Here is a 16,719-nt window from a genome sequence, read left to right as displayed (position 1 = left end):
TATTGTACATTGTCCAGATAGTTTGTATTATGACTCCATTAAGCTGATTTTATCATACCTATTGATCCTCAGGTGAGCGATGTGGCCCATTGGCCTCTTGTTTGTTAAATTGAAACAAAAAAGGATAAGAATTTGAAAACTGATAGAGGAAATTTGGACTGAAATATTTATAAAAATTGTGAATGAAAACTTAATGCTTTGTGTCTGTTTATTGTCACTGCCATTCATAAACTATATTTCATTTTGAAAAGAGTTTAGCGATTTTTATTATTTTCACAATTAAGAAAACCTCAATCATAGTGTAAAATTTTTAGGGATTTTTCTTAATTTTTCAAAAAATATTCAATGGAAACATTGACCTACTTTTTTGAAAGTGAAAAATAGCACTATCATGATTTTGAGTTCCCTGTCATATGTACAAACTGGAGTTAAACAGGGAATAGTAACCTAGTCTCGGGAGGCATGAATATACAGTACAGCTCACGAGTATCCCGACACCCACCGTGTAAAAAACACGGTGGAAAACGGTCTGTGTCGCACCGTGCACACGGTGTGACACCGTGTATGTGTATTGGAAAATTCAAGAAAAAGCACCGTGTCGCACCGTGGCCGCCCGTGTAACTCCGTGGCCACTGTGTTACTCCGTGGATATCGTTACCTGAGACGTTGATAGAAATAGCGTATGTTTAGAAATAAAGAATTTATGGCTAAACAGTGTTTGAAACATATATATCCTTTTCATATTTAAAAAAAAAAGAATGTCCACTTAAGTTGCACTGACCCAGAAAATTATCGAGGCTGTCAACGTGAAGTTAATTTTTTGTGATCTGAAAACTTGACGTAAATGAGTACCTTTTAATTCATTTGTTCTTAAATGAATTGAAATAAATTCACCAAAAATATTTAATAATCAATTAATATATAATCAAAATTCAAATCAATTTAATTCAACTTGTTTTTTTTCTAAACACACGTGATGTTGTAACTGACGATCCTATTAAAATGTCGGGAGCTAAAACGTCTTATTTCTGTTATCTGTGAACACTTTCTGATTTATTAATTAATTTACAGCCTTACCTTCATAGCAATTAAAAATGAGAAATGAAAACATTTAAGATCATGTTTTTCTAAAAACATGTGCTGTTGATGTGCTGTAGTAAATAACAACCCCATATTACCGGTGACTGAATAATTTTGACTTCAGCTATTTATGTAGCAATAAATAAACAAAAAATCACTTTTATATTATAGATTATAGATAAATACATGTACAAACTCTTGTTAAATTATATTCAATCATTGTACATGTATTAAAATATACCCGCATTTCATGAAATAATTTTCAACTTTATTTCCGTATAGCTCGTAATGGCCTCGTGATTTCACATGAAAAAATCACTCGTGCGATGTACGGAAGCTGATCAGATACACAGCATTGTCTTTCATCTTGGGTTCTATACACAACAGGTGTAATTGTCTGTCTTGTTAGGTGTCATTGGAATTTACAACTAACTGTGTGTATATTTTGACGTCTGAACAGGTGTACTCGAGATGCCGTTATTCACACCTTTCCGCGAACACCTGTTTGGTAACTCATATCACAACCCGTCGTGTGTATGGTCTGAATATATCTTACTTCTACTTTGTTAGTTCAATGATTTTTCCTAATCTCTAACAAACAAAAAAATTGTATGTAGATTGTACACAAACAACTACACGTAAGACTATGGGCGCGTGGATCTGGGGAACAATTCAGCAACTCTATAAATGCGGGAATTTCACAAAGTATTAACTTGCGATAAGAAATTATTTACTGGGTACACATACATGTTTGTACAAAAAACCCTGATTGATTAAAAAGATGAATGAGATAATACCGGCAACGTTTTGCAAACATTTAGAATAAACACAACTTTATTGATGTGAAATAGCGTCGAAATTTTAACGAAAAATCTTACTACATCGTGAACTTTACAAACTTTTAGTCATTGTGTTGAAATTGTTATTAAAACCATGGATCTTAAATAAATGAATTAAATTCATACAAATAGAGCTCATATAATTCTAAAATGATTGCACAAAAGTACATAGAGAGAGAGAGAGAGAGAGATTTTACAACGTAATATTCCAACCCTCATGCATGCAGTATAAGAATGAAGAAACTAAAGATTTCAAACACTTAATACTTCATTGTTAAACATTTTTCTATTTTGCGGACTTAAAAAAACAATAGAACGACATTTTTTCCAAATCATGGAGGGAGCACGTGGTCTATCTCGCGGGCTGATTTGATTGACAGGGATAGCACGTGGACCCTGACTGCATATATTCTATCGCAATTTTAGGGAAAAGGGTTCAATAAAATGGAAACTATAAATCTAACTAATTACACTGAATTACAAGTAAAATGTACTTAAATTAAACTCATACTGGTATTCTCTCTCTCTCTCTCTCTCTCTCTCTCTCTCTCTCTCTCTCTCTTATATGACGATCATTAAACAATCAAACAGTAATCATTGCAATACTGAATAGTTTCTTGGAACACAAATAATTTCTAAACTCAAGTTGCTATAAAGATGAAATAAAATATTATCAAGTACCGATCCACGGATTCTTAGCGCTGTGAATATGTATCGTGCCGTACTACATGTAAAAGTACATCACACATATATGTATAATAGAAAGAAAATTTGAAAATATATTAGATATAAAGCTGTATAATTATATTATTTAGAGAAAGTACATTTGTTTTCAACAACCCGTTAGATTTGTTATCGTTGAATAGAGTATAAGTGAGAAAAGATCACAGTTATGGTTCTATGCACTATTGAAACTGCCAAACTACAGTAACTACGATTACTACAACGTTTAAAAACAGACTGAAACAAAAACTTATGGAACCGTTTATTTGAATTTTAAAAAGGAAAAGAAAGTGTTAGTGTTTTAATTGATCAAACCTTTATGTGGGCGATATCGATTTTTAATATTAACAAAAATCAACCGTGTCAATCGCATGCGTCTGAAAATTGCGTGCATAAAAATTTTATTTATTTCTATTTCTTTGTCTTTTTCTTTGATTCTCTTACGTACATCAATAAATATTTTATTCTTTATAAGTTTTATTCCTAAATCCTCCTAAATACCGCGTGTTACACCGTGTTATCGTCCGTGTTGCATCGCGTTGCACCGTGTTTTTTCTCGTTCTGTGGCCGTAACAGAGAACAATAGATCAAAGGTACCGACACTTCCACGCTCAGCGTGGACTTTCAAACACGGTGGTCGGTGTTTTTGTCGGGATACTCGTGAGCTGTACTGTACCATAGCACATGCAACCTTGTGTCTTTGTTGTTGATTGAGTCTAAAGACACCCCCGACACCCCCCCAAACGAAGTTTGGAGGGTATATAGGAATCAGCTTTTCCGTCCGACCGTCCGTCCGTCCATCCATCAATTCATCTGTCCGTCTGTCTATGCAAAATTTGTGTCCGGTCCATATTTTTCTTGAAATATTGGCAATAAAAAAGAAAGGGGGGGTTCAAAAAGCATTTTGACAAAGTAAAATGTGACTCTGTAAGTGTAACCATACAACGTGCATTACAAAAAATATCGACAGTCTTACTCCCACTGTGTCTAGAATCATGGCCTGAAAAAAAAATAAGGTAAATTATAATACATTACTCCCACTCTGGATGTAATATTGGCAGAAAAAAATGCATATTTATTTATAACAAGACCTAACGGTATTTGATACTGAAAAGAGTTGCAAGTTGGGAGTTATATTCATAGTTGTTTATTAATAAATCATAAGCAACGAAGGAAAATTAATCGATAATTGACCAGTGATTATCCCTCATAAGGCCAATTACCGTATTTTCCCGATGACTCGTCGATGCGGACGACTCGTCGAATTGCCCATTTTTAGCCATAATTTTAACAAAATCCTATGATACGTCGATCTCAGACCATACGTCGATCTTATTACTTCAAAATGGCCTATAAAACTGCAGTAACAATATCAGTGTATGATGCCACGATGTCACCGATATTGTTACCAATTATTATTAATGATTAACATTTAAACAATTACGATTTATACTTATGCATCAAATTTTCAAATACCGGCAACTTCTACAAAATCGCTTGCTTTTTAAACAATTCCCGATATCGCGTGTTATGCAAAACTAAACTTACTTTGTCAGAAATATTTTATTCCCAAGCATTAAAATAAGTATCCACTCTGACTATCGCCAGTGTATTCGCCATTACGTAACCAGCCACCTGTTGACTCGGCGCGTGGTCAATGTTTGTTTAACAATTTCCGGTGTCAGAGGCATGCACCTGTCTCGTGTCGGACTTCAAAGGGGGATCTCAAGTGCAGAAAGCTTAGCAATTACTATGATTTGATGAAACTTGTTTACTTTGTATCCAGTAATGCAGTTACACGCTATTGTTTTACATAGACACTGTTAGAAATAGATCGATCATTTGTACGACTTGATAATGACGATATACGACATACATACGTTTCCTAAAAAAATTATCTAACAATAATCAAAGAATTGGACAATAATTAATCAATGAACTATAATCAATCTTATAAAGGTACTCTTTATATACACAGGGAGTGAAATTGCCGTAAAGATCTCAGCCTTAGGGCAAGATTATTAACACAACCGGTGTCAGCCTATTGTATAAACAGTAGTATTGATAATTGCCGATTACGTATTTTAAGATTGAATTTGACCATTAAATATTTCTGATTTATACTTTCCACTAACAACTCTTTACAAATAAAATAATTAAATTTTAAAAAAACACCCCCGGACCTACTGCAATATTTTCTTCCATTCAAACTTGGTTTCAATTTTACTGCGCAATGTTATCTTCCTACTAGTGATACATAGAACCATGTGACGATGTGTTTATAAAAACGGCACGGTAAAACTTTTAATTGATTAAAGACAATGTAACATTTTTTAATAACTGTTGTTATCATTATGTATTTAAGTGTTGACAGATGAGTGAAAATGATAATTATTAAAGATGAACAGTGAATTCAACAACGTAATTTTCAATCACACAGCCAACTCAAGATGATTAAAACCAAGATTTTTAATGCTATTTTAAAAAAATTTCTGACTACGAGCCTACGACACGTCGAACAAGACGATAAGTCGGGTGCTCTGCTTCAGAGGAAAAAAATACCGACTAATCGTCGGAAAAATACGGTAATAAGTGACAGAATTAAGGGAGATAATTCTCACTAATTATAAGTAGTTGGTTCTTTCCATTGCGGCAGGTTTACAGAATAGACAAGATCCGGATTGCACAACATTTTTAAAACATGAAATGATATGAAAATGTCAAGGGACTGAATTATTTCACTGGATTGGACAACATGCCAGAATGCACAACATCCGGATTCAACAATTTTAAGTTTTACTGTATCTAAACAATTAAATAATATCTGAAAATGTACGTAAGATCTTGTTAAGTTGTTGACCACCCAGCCTTAAAAGATCTGTATTATTAGATGTTCATAAACATGTCAGATGTATTTTTTATTATACAGAATCAATATATGTATCCCTGAAGGCAGCCTAGCTGCAGTTGTGGGACCTGTTGGCTCTGGTAAATCTTCATTCCTGTCAGCATTATTAGGAGAAATGGAAAAAATTCATGGAAAAGTTGCTGTCAAGGTTTGTTGAATATGATTAAATGGAGGAATATGGAGAAATGTCCTTTGACTAATATACCATTATTAGTCAAAGTGACTCAGGTAACCTATTGTTATATGTTTTTGTTTGTTGTCGGGCGTTGTTCGTTAGTTGAAAACATTTAAACATTTTTAGCTTCGTCTCTGGAACCACCCGATCAATTTCAACCAAATTTGGCATACCGGTATAGACTTTATGGGTGAAGGGGAGTAAAAATTGTGAAATTCATTGCCCCTGCCCTTATGGGGCCTGATAGGTGGGTCTAAAACCATCAAAATTAATGCAATCTTTAAAAAATCTTTTTTTTTACTCCTAAACATCAAGCAGTCAAACTGCTGGCATGATTGTAATACTGTAAAATTAAAAATTAATTATCCGCGTTAAATAGCTTGAAGAACATCTCACGAATTTTAAAATCTCGCTTTTATTTTTAGGACAAATATAAACTACATGAAATTATAATAAAAATTCAGCATTTGTGATTTTATATTCTTGCGATTTGATGGAAAACTGTTCAAAACTGTTGAATCGCATAATTAATTACTCGCGTAAAATAAGGAATCTATAGTAAGCATTGAACTCTTAACAAAAATTGTGAAATTTATGGTTCCAGGATCAGGGGTTATGGCGCTGCGTTGGGGATCTAATAATTATTAGCTCACCTGAGCTGAAAGCTCAAGTGAGCTTTTCTGATCACTTTTTGTCCGGCGTCTGTCTGTCCGTCCGTCCGTCTGCAGGGTTTGACATTAAGTTTTTTATTTACTAGACCATGCAGTCGGGCTACCTCAGCAATTTTTCACTTTACCTGACTCTTTTACTACTAGCCCTGACCAATTTAGACAAAAATAAACTAAAAGTAATGACAAAGATAAAATATTAAATACCTGTTTCTGTTTAATTGTATTGGTTTATGTTTACCAATAATGAATCATTCGAACACTATAATTTAAGATTTAATTTGTTCAAACTGTACTTATAATGATACAAGTATTCAATGGTTGACCAGGGACCAACAAAACTTTAGTGAGACTTCCTTAAAAGAGAAATATGGAGAAGTTTGAGAAATCGGGGAGACTTTCATTACTTGATAATGGCATAACAATAATGATGAGATACACAGATTTAACCTTTAATATTTTAAATTAGATTAGAAACAAGTCTTCATGATTAAAAAATAAAATAAATTCAAAAAATAAAAAATAAACTATCAAGTTTGTTAAATTTAATTTAATGATGTATTCATACATTTTATAGATCAAATGTTTTGTAAATGTGTTGACTAAAATGACAAATTATATCAGTCTCTGTTTTGTAGTGTATTTTGGTGTCATTAGTCCAACCCAACCATTATGTTGAGGATTTTGATTTTTTTTTTTTTAAAGATATAACTGTAAACAAAGGGTTTATGATTATTTTTGCATAAATTTGGCAGTCTTATTAGCTAATTACAAGTTACCAACCAATTCACTGTTTTATCAACACTAGCCTTAAACATCGTTTTGTACAGCATGTGGTTGCATCACCCGTATTTATAACCCCTAAAGGTAAGACAGACTCGATTAATTAATAACAAGAGGCTGAGTTTGTGAAGACATCTTTAGAATTGATAATTATCATTTTATTGCCCATGGGGTTAATTTACACGATTATGAACTCTGTGTACAAGGCGACTTGAAACTTTTGGTTCGGAGATATAATTTTGACAAAGTTACCAATCAAAATGTGAGACTCAGTATTTCCCCCACTTCATCCTCTAGGTTAGTCCTTGGGTGGTACTTAAATGACAGTTTGTAGAATGTATGCCTGTTAGGAAAAGAGCTTTTACTTCTATTAATATTAATATTACAGAAAATTATGTGCACACTCTTTTTCACAGGACCAGTCAGGCTAGTACACAGTCATTTTAACCCGACCGGACCTATCGTTTACTAGACAAAGTCGGTCGGATGTGCCTTAGTGTCAAACCCTGGTCTGTCTGTAAACTTTCTAAATTTTCAGCTTCTTCCCCAGAATCGAATTTCAACCACACTTGGCACAAAGCATCATTGAGTAAAGGGGTTCAATTTTGTTAAAATGAAGGGCCACGCTCTTTTTCTAGGGGAGATAAATAGGATTTATTGAATATTTGTTGATATTTTTCAAAAATCTTTTTCTCAAAAACCATTTTGCCAGAAAAGCTGAAACTTGTGTGGAAGCATCCTCAGATAGTGTAGATTCACGTTTGTTCAAATCATGGTCCCCAAGGTGGGGCCACAATGGGAGGTCAAGGTTTTCCATAGAATATATAGAGTAAATCTTTAAAAATCTTCTCAGAAACCAATCAGCCAGGAAAGCTGAAACTTGTGTGGAAGCATTCACATGTAGTGTAGATTTAAAGTTGTGAAAATCATGACCCCCAGGGGAAGGGCGGGGCCACAATGGGGGGGTTGAACTTTTAAATAGGAATATATAGTGTACGTAATGTAAATCTTTAAAAATCTTTTTCTCAAAAATCATTTGGCCAGAAAAGCTGTAACTTGTGTGAAAGCATCCTCAGATAGTGTAGATTTTTCACTAATAATCATGGTCCCAGGGGGTAAGGTGGGGCCACAATGTTTTACATAAGAATATATAGTGTAAATCTTTAAAAATATTCTTCTCAGAAACTAATCAGTCAGGAAAGCTGAAATGTGTGTGGAAGCAGTACAATGTTGTAAAAAAAGAAAATCATGACCCCCAGGGGAAGGGTGGGGCTACAATGGGGGGGGGGGGGGGGTTGAACTTTTACAGAGGAATATATAATGTAAATCTTTTAAAATCTTCTTATCAGAAACTAATCAGCCAGGAAAGCTGAAACTTGTGTGGAAGCATCCTCAGGTTGGGTAGATTCAAGTTTGTCCAAATCATTATTCACAAGGGTAGAATAAGGTCACAAAGTTGGGGGGGGGGGGGGGGGGCAAAAATTTTCATAGGAATATAAACTTTTTAGAATATCTTTATCTAAAAACCACTTGAAAAGCTTTAACTTAACTCAAAGCAACCTCAAATAATGTAGATTTAAACTCTTTCAAATCAAAATCACGAGGAGTAGGGTGTGGCCACAATTTTGGGGATCCAATTTTGCAAAGGAAAATATTATAATTATTTACAAAAACTGAAATGTTATGATATTTTGTTTTAAGCCACATAGAAAAATTGATTTTTAGATTCTTCTCCCCACCCGTACCTCCGAAAATGGCCCGCCCCAATGCAATGCAAAAAATTGGGCTCAGTATACAAAAAATTCAAAACATTGTAATGGCTGACTAAACGTGTTATCATATTAGGATACAATTGTTTTTATGCATTAACAGTTAAATTGAAATAAAATGGAATTAAAAGATTACTACAAGTGGGATTTTGTACTCATATTAGCATTAAATTAACAATTTAAAATTATAGAGCTGTTGTTATTTCTAAAGCATGAACCGGGAAATAGGTTCTTTAAAAAAAAAAAGTACTGTAAAGTTTCGTGTATAATACTCACTCATGTATATTACACACACCCCAACATTGACCAAAAAATGGCAAAAAAACAGCAGGTTCTATGTAAAACACACACCCAAAAAATGGTGAAATTAACGGCCGCCGTTTCCCCCCAAAACTATCGATGTTTCATAATAATTTTATAATCCATGCACAATTCCTTTAATTTTGTGATTGGAACATAGCACATAGCACAGACGATGAAAATTGACGGCTGCCTTTTTTCTCAATAACTATCATTGTTTAATGATAATTTTATAACCCAAGTGCAATTACTGTTACAGTAATTTCGTGATTGGAACTTGGCCCAAGCGGTATTAGAGTCAAATTTCTTATAATTTTACTGAAAAAGGATAGCATGATTTACATGGGCAGTATCAAATATCATTTGACACTTTGTAAAGTTTCTTATACAACATCGGAGAAGTTTAAGTTCATCATACGTAGAGAAGAACGGCAACCGAGCTTAGTGCTTAAAAGTAATAATGTTTGCAGATATAAACCAAAAGAAATGATTTAATTGATTAATTATTGTCGAACTCTTTGATTGTTGTTAAAAAAAAACATTGTGAAGAAACGTATATATGTCGTATATCATCATTATCAAGTTGTACAAATGTTTGATGTATTTTTAGCTCAACTAAACCGAAGGTTCAAGTGAGCTTTTCTGATCACCTGTGGTCCGTCGTCCGTCTGTAAACTTTTAACATTTTCGACTTCTTCTCAAGAACCACTGGGCCAAATTTAACCAAATTTGGTACAAAGCATCCTTATGGATAGGGGATTATGAATTGTGAAAATAGAGGACACAGCCCTTTTCAAAAGGGAGATAATTGCGAAACAGTGAGTATAGGGTGCTTGTTTTTAAAAATCTTCTTCTCAAGAACCACTGCACCAGAAATGCTAATTTTTACATAAAAGCTTGTATATATAGTGAAGATTCTAAATTGTATAAATCGTGACCCTCAGACCAAAACTGGGGCCCCAGGCGGGGTTCAACGTTAACATAGAAATACATAGGAAAAATGTTTAAAAAATCTTCTTCTCAAGAACCACTGCACCAGAAATGCCAATTTTTACATAAAAGCTTGTATATATATATATAGTGAAGATTCTAAATTGTAAAAATCGTGCCCCCCTCGGACCAAAACTGGGGCCCCAGGCGGGGTTCAAATTTTAACATAGAAATACATAGGAAAAATGTTTACATGACTTTTGTTCCATTTATTCAACTAAATTGTGCACCTAAAAACCCAACTGTGTCTCCCTGATTTTTGTCAACTGGTTGTTTAATCAAGAAATGACGGATGAGTACGATAAGGTGTAAAAATTCACTAAATATTATTGTAGTTTATTGCTTACATTTTATTTGAATACCCTGCCCGATAAAAATGAAAAGTAATATGTAAATTTATTTGTTATCGGGCACGGTCTCCAAAATAAATGTAAGCGATACTTCTTAATCCCCTAGAATATTTAGTGATTTCACAGTAATTGTTAATCTCTATTGTCAGTGACACTGCTCATGGCACTGGGCACTCATAAGTGTTAGTTAGGGTAAACAAAACCACTTTGACTTCTTCACATCAAAGGGATGACACTGATAACTTAATTTTTTGATTAGCCCTAAGTGACAACTTTACCTTAGGCAATTCATAGAGAGAGAGAGAGAGAGTTAGCTTTGAGACTTCGGACTGAAAGGATGTAGGGCAAAGCTAGGAAATCATGTAGAGTGTTAGGAGACAAATTTCTAATTCATCTGTTTAGGCCCCTTCCTCTAAATTACAGTTAGGAACAAGACTTGCTCCTTAATGTTGTTACCTGAGTGTGTAGATTGGATTATTTAACATTCAATCTTTAATAAACATTTCTCATATCCTGCCATTTGGACTTTGTGTATTCTTAATTTACTTTTTCCCCTTGAGCTTAATTCCCCAAATGAATGTGCACCATTGCCTAGTTATGTACCAGACATCCGGGCGTGGTCACATAGACGTGTAGATTCAAGTTTGTTCAAATCATAGTCCCCAGGGGTAGGATGGGGCCACAATGAAGGGGGGAGGTGTCAAACTTGTAGTACCGATCAGACCCAACCTAACACCAAAGTAAACCACAACTAAACCCCGGGTTTACTTTGGGGGTTTACTTGGGGTTTACTCTGGGTTTACTTAAAAATTGCTTTTGAGGTCAGCTGTATGCACTGAAATGTGAAGTAGACACATCTTTTATCTTACCATCCTACTGCCTGTCTGGGTCTACTCTTGGTTTACTTTGGGTTTACTATGGGTTTACTCTGGGTCCACTTTAGTCAACCCTGAGTAAACCCAGAAAGTAAACCCAGGGTTCAGTTGGGTTTACTTTCTTTTAGGTTGAGTCTGATCAGTACTGTATATACAGGAAGATGAATAGAAAATCTTTTAAAATCCTCTGGAAATCATTTCAGCAAAAAAGCTGAAACTTATGTGAAAGCATAAGTTGTGCAAATTAAAGTTTCATCAAACCATGATTTCCTTGAGAAAAGTGGGGCCACAAAAGGGTATATTTAAATCACTTCTAATGCAAAGGAATAGCAAAAAATCACAAATACTTAAACAACAAAGGGGCTTGGTATTTACCATAAAGATATGTGCAAGATCTACTGTACTTATTTGTCAACAAATTTGTAATGCTGATTTGATCAGCTTTTGTTGCTCAGGTGAGCGATGTTGCCCATAGGCCTCTTGTTATATGCTACATTCAAACACTGCCACCGTCTATCAGAACTCTCAGTACTTTGATTTTACATTCTACCATAGTAGTCTAGACGATAAGTAATAACTCAGCTGCAGTGAACATTCCTCCACTGTTCAAAAGGATAGCTATTTTTTAATAAAATGACGCATGTCATGGTGAGAATCTCTTTTTATTATACCCCCGCAAACGAAGTTTAGGGGGGTATATTGGTTTCACCCTGTCCGTCTGTAGACGCAACTTTGTCCCCCCTATAGAATTTGTTATTACTGCATGGAACAGTTTGAAAATTTGTACATATGTTGAACACCATCTGAAGATAAGCACCTGCATAAGATCAGACAAGATTTAATGATTTTATGACAGTTTTCATTTTCCTTATTCTATATATTGGTACACTAATGTTGAAAAGTAAGGGAGGTAATCCTTACAGATTTTATTGAGTAATTAATAGTATTAAAACACTCTAAAATATATTTATTGTCCCTCGCCGCAATGTGGAGCGGGGACATAGAAATGCTGGGCGTCCGTGTGTCCGTCCGTCACACTTTTTTGTAAAATTTTGACAGATTTTCATTAAATTTATACCAAATGTTTATACCACTATTACCTTGGTCAAGTTCAAAAATCAGCATTGGTCGATACTTTTTGTTGGAGTTATGGGACTTTGACCACAATGATGACTCCGTTTTATCAAAAATTGACCTTGTTAGCGCTCTCATGCCTACAAATTTTGACGAATTCTCATTAAATTTATACCAAATGTTTATACCACTAATACTTTGGTCAAGTTCGAAAATCAGCATTGGTTGATACTTTTTGTTGGAGTTATGGGACTTTGACCACAATGATGACTCCGTTTTATCAAAAAATTGACCTTGTTAGCGCTCTCATGCCTACAAATTTTGACGGATTTACATGAAATTTATACCAAATATTTATACCACTAATACCTTGGTCAAGTTCCTAAATCAGCCTTGGTCGATACTAGTATACTGCTTGACTGGCGGGGGACCCAGGAATTCTATTCTTGTATAAATACATCCAGATGGAGTTTTTTTTGTCTTTATGTCTTAATTAATGAAAAATATTATTTTTTTATAAGTTTTCTATCAACTGACAATGCAAAGTTTTTGTTTGTCAATGATAAATTCTTTGGAGCTAATAAGAACATCAAAGGCAAGTGTGGCTGAATTAATCTGTCCCAAGGGAACCATTACCTGAGCCACGGTTCAGATGGAGCATGTGTTTAGGGGAAATTGATAATATGTAAAATGGGTGATGGTTTTGGGGCTATTTTAAAACTGTTTCATGTAAACCAATGTTTCTATCATTATAAGGAAATAAATAATATCATTATTAAACTATTTTTAGAGGTTGTTTAAATTTATTTGTCAAGTAAATTAATGAAGTGACCCTATTGGGCATTAATTTAAATGAAATTCAAAATTACTGATATGATTGTAGTGTTTTGGCAATTTTAAAATTGTTTGTAATATTAAATTTTCTTTTTTACATATTTTTACATAGTATGGTAATTATGGTAATGTTTTTGGAGTTTATTAAATTTAACAATCTCATCAAAGAAAATCATAGTCCTATGGGATCAATTTTCTGATATGGAGTTCCCTTGTGCCATAGGAGAAAGTGAGGAAAATTTGAAACAACTAATTGCATCTGTCAAGACTCTTATTAGAAAGATATTGAAAGTTTTATCAACTGAAGAGCATATTGCTTGGCTACCAGTATTTCCATTTACTGCAAAGGGAGGGGTTATTGTCATTTTCTTGGTTGTTCTTTAAATCAATTAAATTTTTAAAAAATATATCATCAGATACATACATTTGTAAATGTATTACTGTTATAGATATGTATTTACAGTGAAATTCTGACAATTTTGATTTTAATTTTTCTTTGTTAACTAATTTTTTATTTTTTTTTAAATTCTAGATTTTTTTTTTTTGTATGTGTTCCAACCCTTTATTATTCAATTCAATTATTTGTCCCATTTGAAATTAGCCTTGCGGGGGTATTAGTCCCATTAGGACAGTTCTAGTTTAAAATTCTTGCAGATTGTACGTTACTTATTTCATCCTATACTACATTTTTTTCTTTTTTAGGTATTTAAAATTGATATATTCAAATTGTCTTGTGTTATTATTTCTTGTGAAATATTGATTATGCTAGCTCCAATTGCCAATCTGTGTCAGAGCATGAAATATTACTTTGTCAGGGAATGACAGTTTGACATGTATGATTCTTAGAACTGTGTTATTATTTTGACAGGGCTCTCTGGCATATGTTCCCCAGCAAGCATGGATTCAAAATTTAACTCTCAGAGAAAATATTCTTTTTGGAAAAAACTTTTCTGAGCAAGAATATTCCAAAGTATTACAAAGTTGTGCATTGCAGTCCGACTTAGAAGTTTTGCCAGCTGGAGACCTGACTGAAATTGGTGAAAAGGTAAGCAAAAAAAGTATATTTACATGTCAAATTAGGATCCTTCCACCTTTCAGGTGAAAGACCTATTGTATTACTTTTGTTTTGTTAAGGCGTTGAGCTAATGCTCGGCAGTCTTCTAGCGATTGTCTGGATTGGCAATCGTCCAGAATTTTCTTCTGCACCAGCTTCTAAATGCGCATAAGAAATGAGTTTCTTAAAGTGTGAAAAGTATTACAAGATTTTTATCCCAATAATCAACTAAATTGTGTACAAAAACCCAACTTTGTCTCTCTGTTTATTGACAACTCATTGTATAAGAATTAATTTGATTAATCAAGAAATGGCGGATGAATACAATAAGGTGTAAAAATTTAAATATGATTTTAGTTTATCGCTTACATTTTAAACTAGAGACCGTGCCCGATGGAAATAAAATTTAATATGTAAATGTATTTGTTATCAGGCATGGTCTCCAAAATAAATGTAAGCGATTAAGGTATCAAGTAATTTTGTTGTAATAATTAAACATTATAATGCAGCTGGTTTGGTCGAGCATTATAGATAGCATGTGGTGTGGATTTGATTTTAAACAACCATACCGGAAATTGAAATAGATTAAATATGTTTTATTATTATAATTAGGGACACACTGTTTTTGTGTTGTATCCTCGTATTTAGATAATGAATCTGTAAAAATTGTTCATTATGTAAAGGGTGTTAAGAAAGTTTGTTCTGTTTGAAAATTGACAAAAATTAAATTGATAAAAGCATTTTTTTTTTAATATTTCTGTTTCAAATTCACACTGGTTATATACTAGAGGATTTTCTCTCAACATATCAGCAGTTATCCTCCCCTATGTGCACTCTCTGGTGGTGTCATAGAGTGATGTAAACAGTTATGTCTATTACGTCATCAAACAAAATGACGAGTTCGGTGAAAAAACAGATGTCTTGCACAAGTGTCAATACTGTCAATGAATGAGCCCAGGCGGCTTTATTAGATGCAGGATTAAGTGTGAAAGATGTGGCTAAACAACTGTGTAAAAGTGAGCGATGGGTAACAAAGTGGAGACGCAGGCAAGAGCAAAATAAACAGCTCACCGACCAACCGAGATCGGGCCAACCGTCGAAAATAGTAGGCAAAGTAAAAAAAGAAATTAAAGAACATACCGTATTTTTCGGGGCATAGGCCGGTATTTTTTTTCTCCGATGAGCGAGCCCCGGCCTATCCCCCGGGATCGGCTATTCTTAGACTCAAAGTTAAAAAAATTTAACAGTAAAATATAAAATCCACTGTTTTTATCTGTTGTACTGTTGTAGCAGTTTATTATGAGGGTTGGCTTTTTTTCATCCGTTTGAACTATTGTTCGATAGTTGTCCCATTGATAATTTTTGTAATGACATCGTGAGTAATAAAATGCACAGTACTGTATGAGGTATTTCTTTACAATCCCAATCAAAAGAATTTTTTTCCCACCTTTGTGTATGAACCCTGGAAACTATTATTGCGTAGTAAAAAAGAAAATGAAACCGGGTAGAATGTAATATGACAGAATTTTTGTGAATTCTTCATGTCTGTGTTCGTGGGAATCACTGGGTGGAGAATAAATCAAATGCTTTGTGTTTTTACAATTAATTTTCTGTTGGATGAAATAACGGTATTCTGGTGTCGTGTGTATATACAAAGGTGTGAAACCCGTGACTAAAACACAGCCTGGGGGCACGTAGCCTAGTGTACACCTTTACACTTCATTGCATTAACTGTGTTTTTAACATTACAACTTCTCTGCATAACGGCAGTCACTATTTAATTAATCAATGGAAAGAACACAAATTAAATATTTTATGTTTGGTATTTCGTTTTCTCATTCATAGCGATTACGGGGGATAACTCTATTTGAATATGAAACCACGTGTTGAGCTAATGGACGCCATACCCCGTATTTACAAGTAGCTTTCAAAGTATAACTTGATTAAATGAGATTTAGCAATAAGGTATTAATGAAATATAAATGGTTTGGTAAAATATTATACTTAGTTCTACCAGACAAAACCACGGAGGTTGGTGTTGCAATTAAATTTACAATATGTAAAATTACGATACATATAACGATACACCGACGAAAACGGAAGAGACCAAACAGCCACAAAACACAGATTGATTTTTAAAAATTGCTTAAAATATATATGTTAAGCAAATTTAATAACTTTAATTACTCTTTTGACTTTCTACATCAATATTCTGAAAGTATATACTTAATACGATGACTTCCTTAATAAGCGGTCATACTTTCACTATAGTAATCATCGATTGAAAATCGGCTTAT

At 33.8% G+C, this 16,719-nt stretch overlaps 1 protein-coding gene across 6 annotated transcripts in view; it reads left to right on the top strand.

Annotated features, from left to right (window-relative positions):
* The window catches only part of LOC105340715 (multidrug resistance-associated protein 1), a 411,670-nt gene that overhangs the window by 260,351 nt on the left and 134,600 nt on the right, over window positions 1–16,719 (top strand). For all 6 annotated transcript variants that reach the window (XR_010707346.1, XM_066065106.1, XM_066065104.1 and 3 more), the window contains 2 exons: window positions 5,572–5,698; window positions 14,237–14,413. Coding sequence is in view for 5 of the 6 variants with exons in the window: in XM_066065106.1 (XP_065921178.1) it covers window positions 5,572–5,698; window positions 14,237–14,413 (304 nt within the window). In the remaining variant the exon portion in view is untranslated. The remainder of the gene's footprint in view (window positions 1–5,571; window positions 5,699–14,236; window positions 14,414–16,719) is intronic.

The sequence above is a fragment of the Magallana gigas genome, chromosome 7 (genome assembly GCF_963853765.1).
Source record: "Magallana gigas chromosome 7, xbMagGiga1.1, whole genome shotgun sequence".
NCBI classification, from domain to species: Eukaryota; Metazoa; Mollusca; class Bivalvia; order Ostreida; family Ostreidae; genus Magallana; species Magallana gigas.
This window is presented reverse-complemented; position numbering and strand designations above follow the sequence as displayed.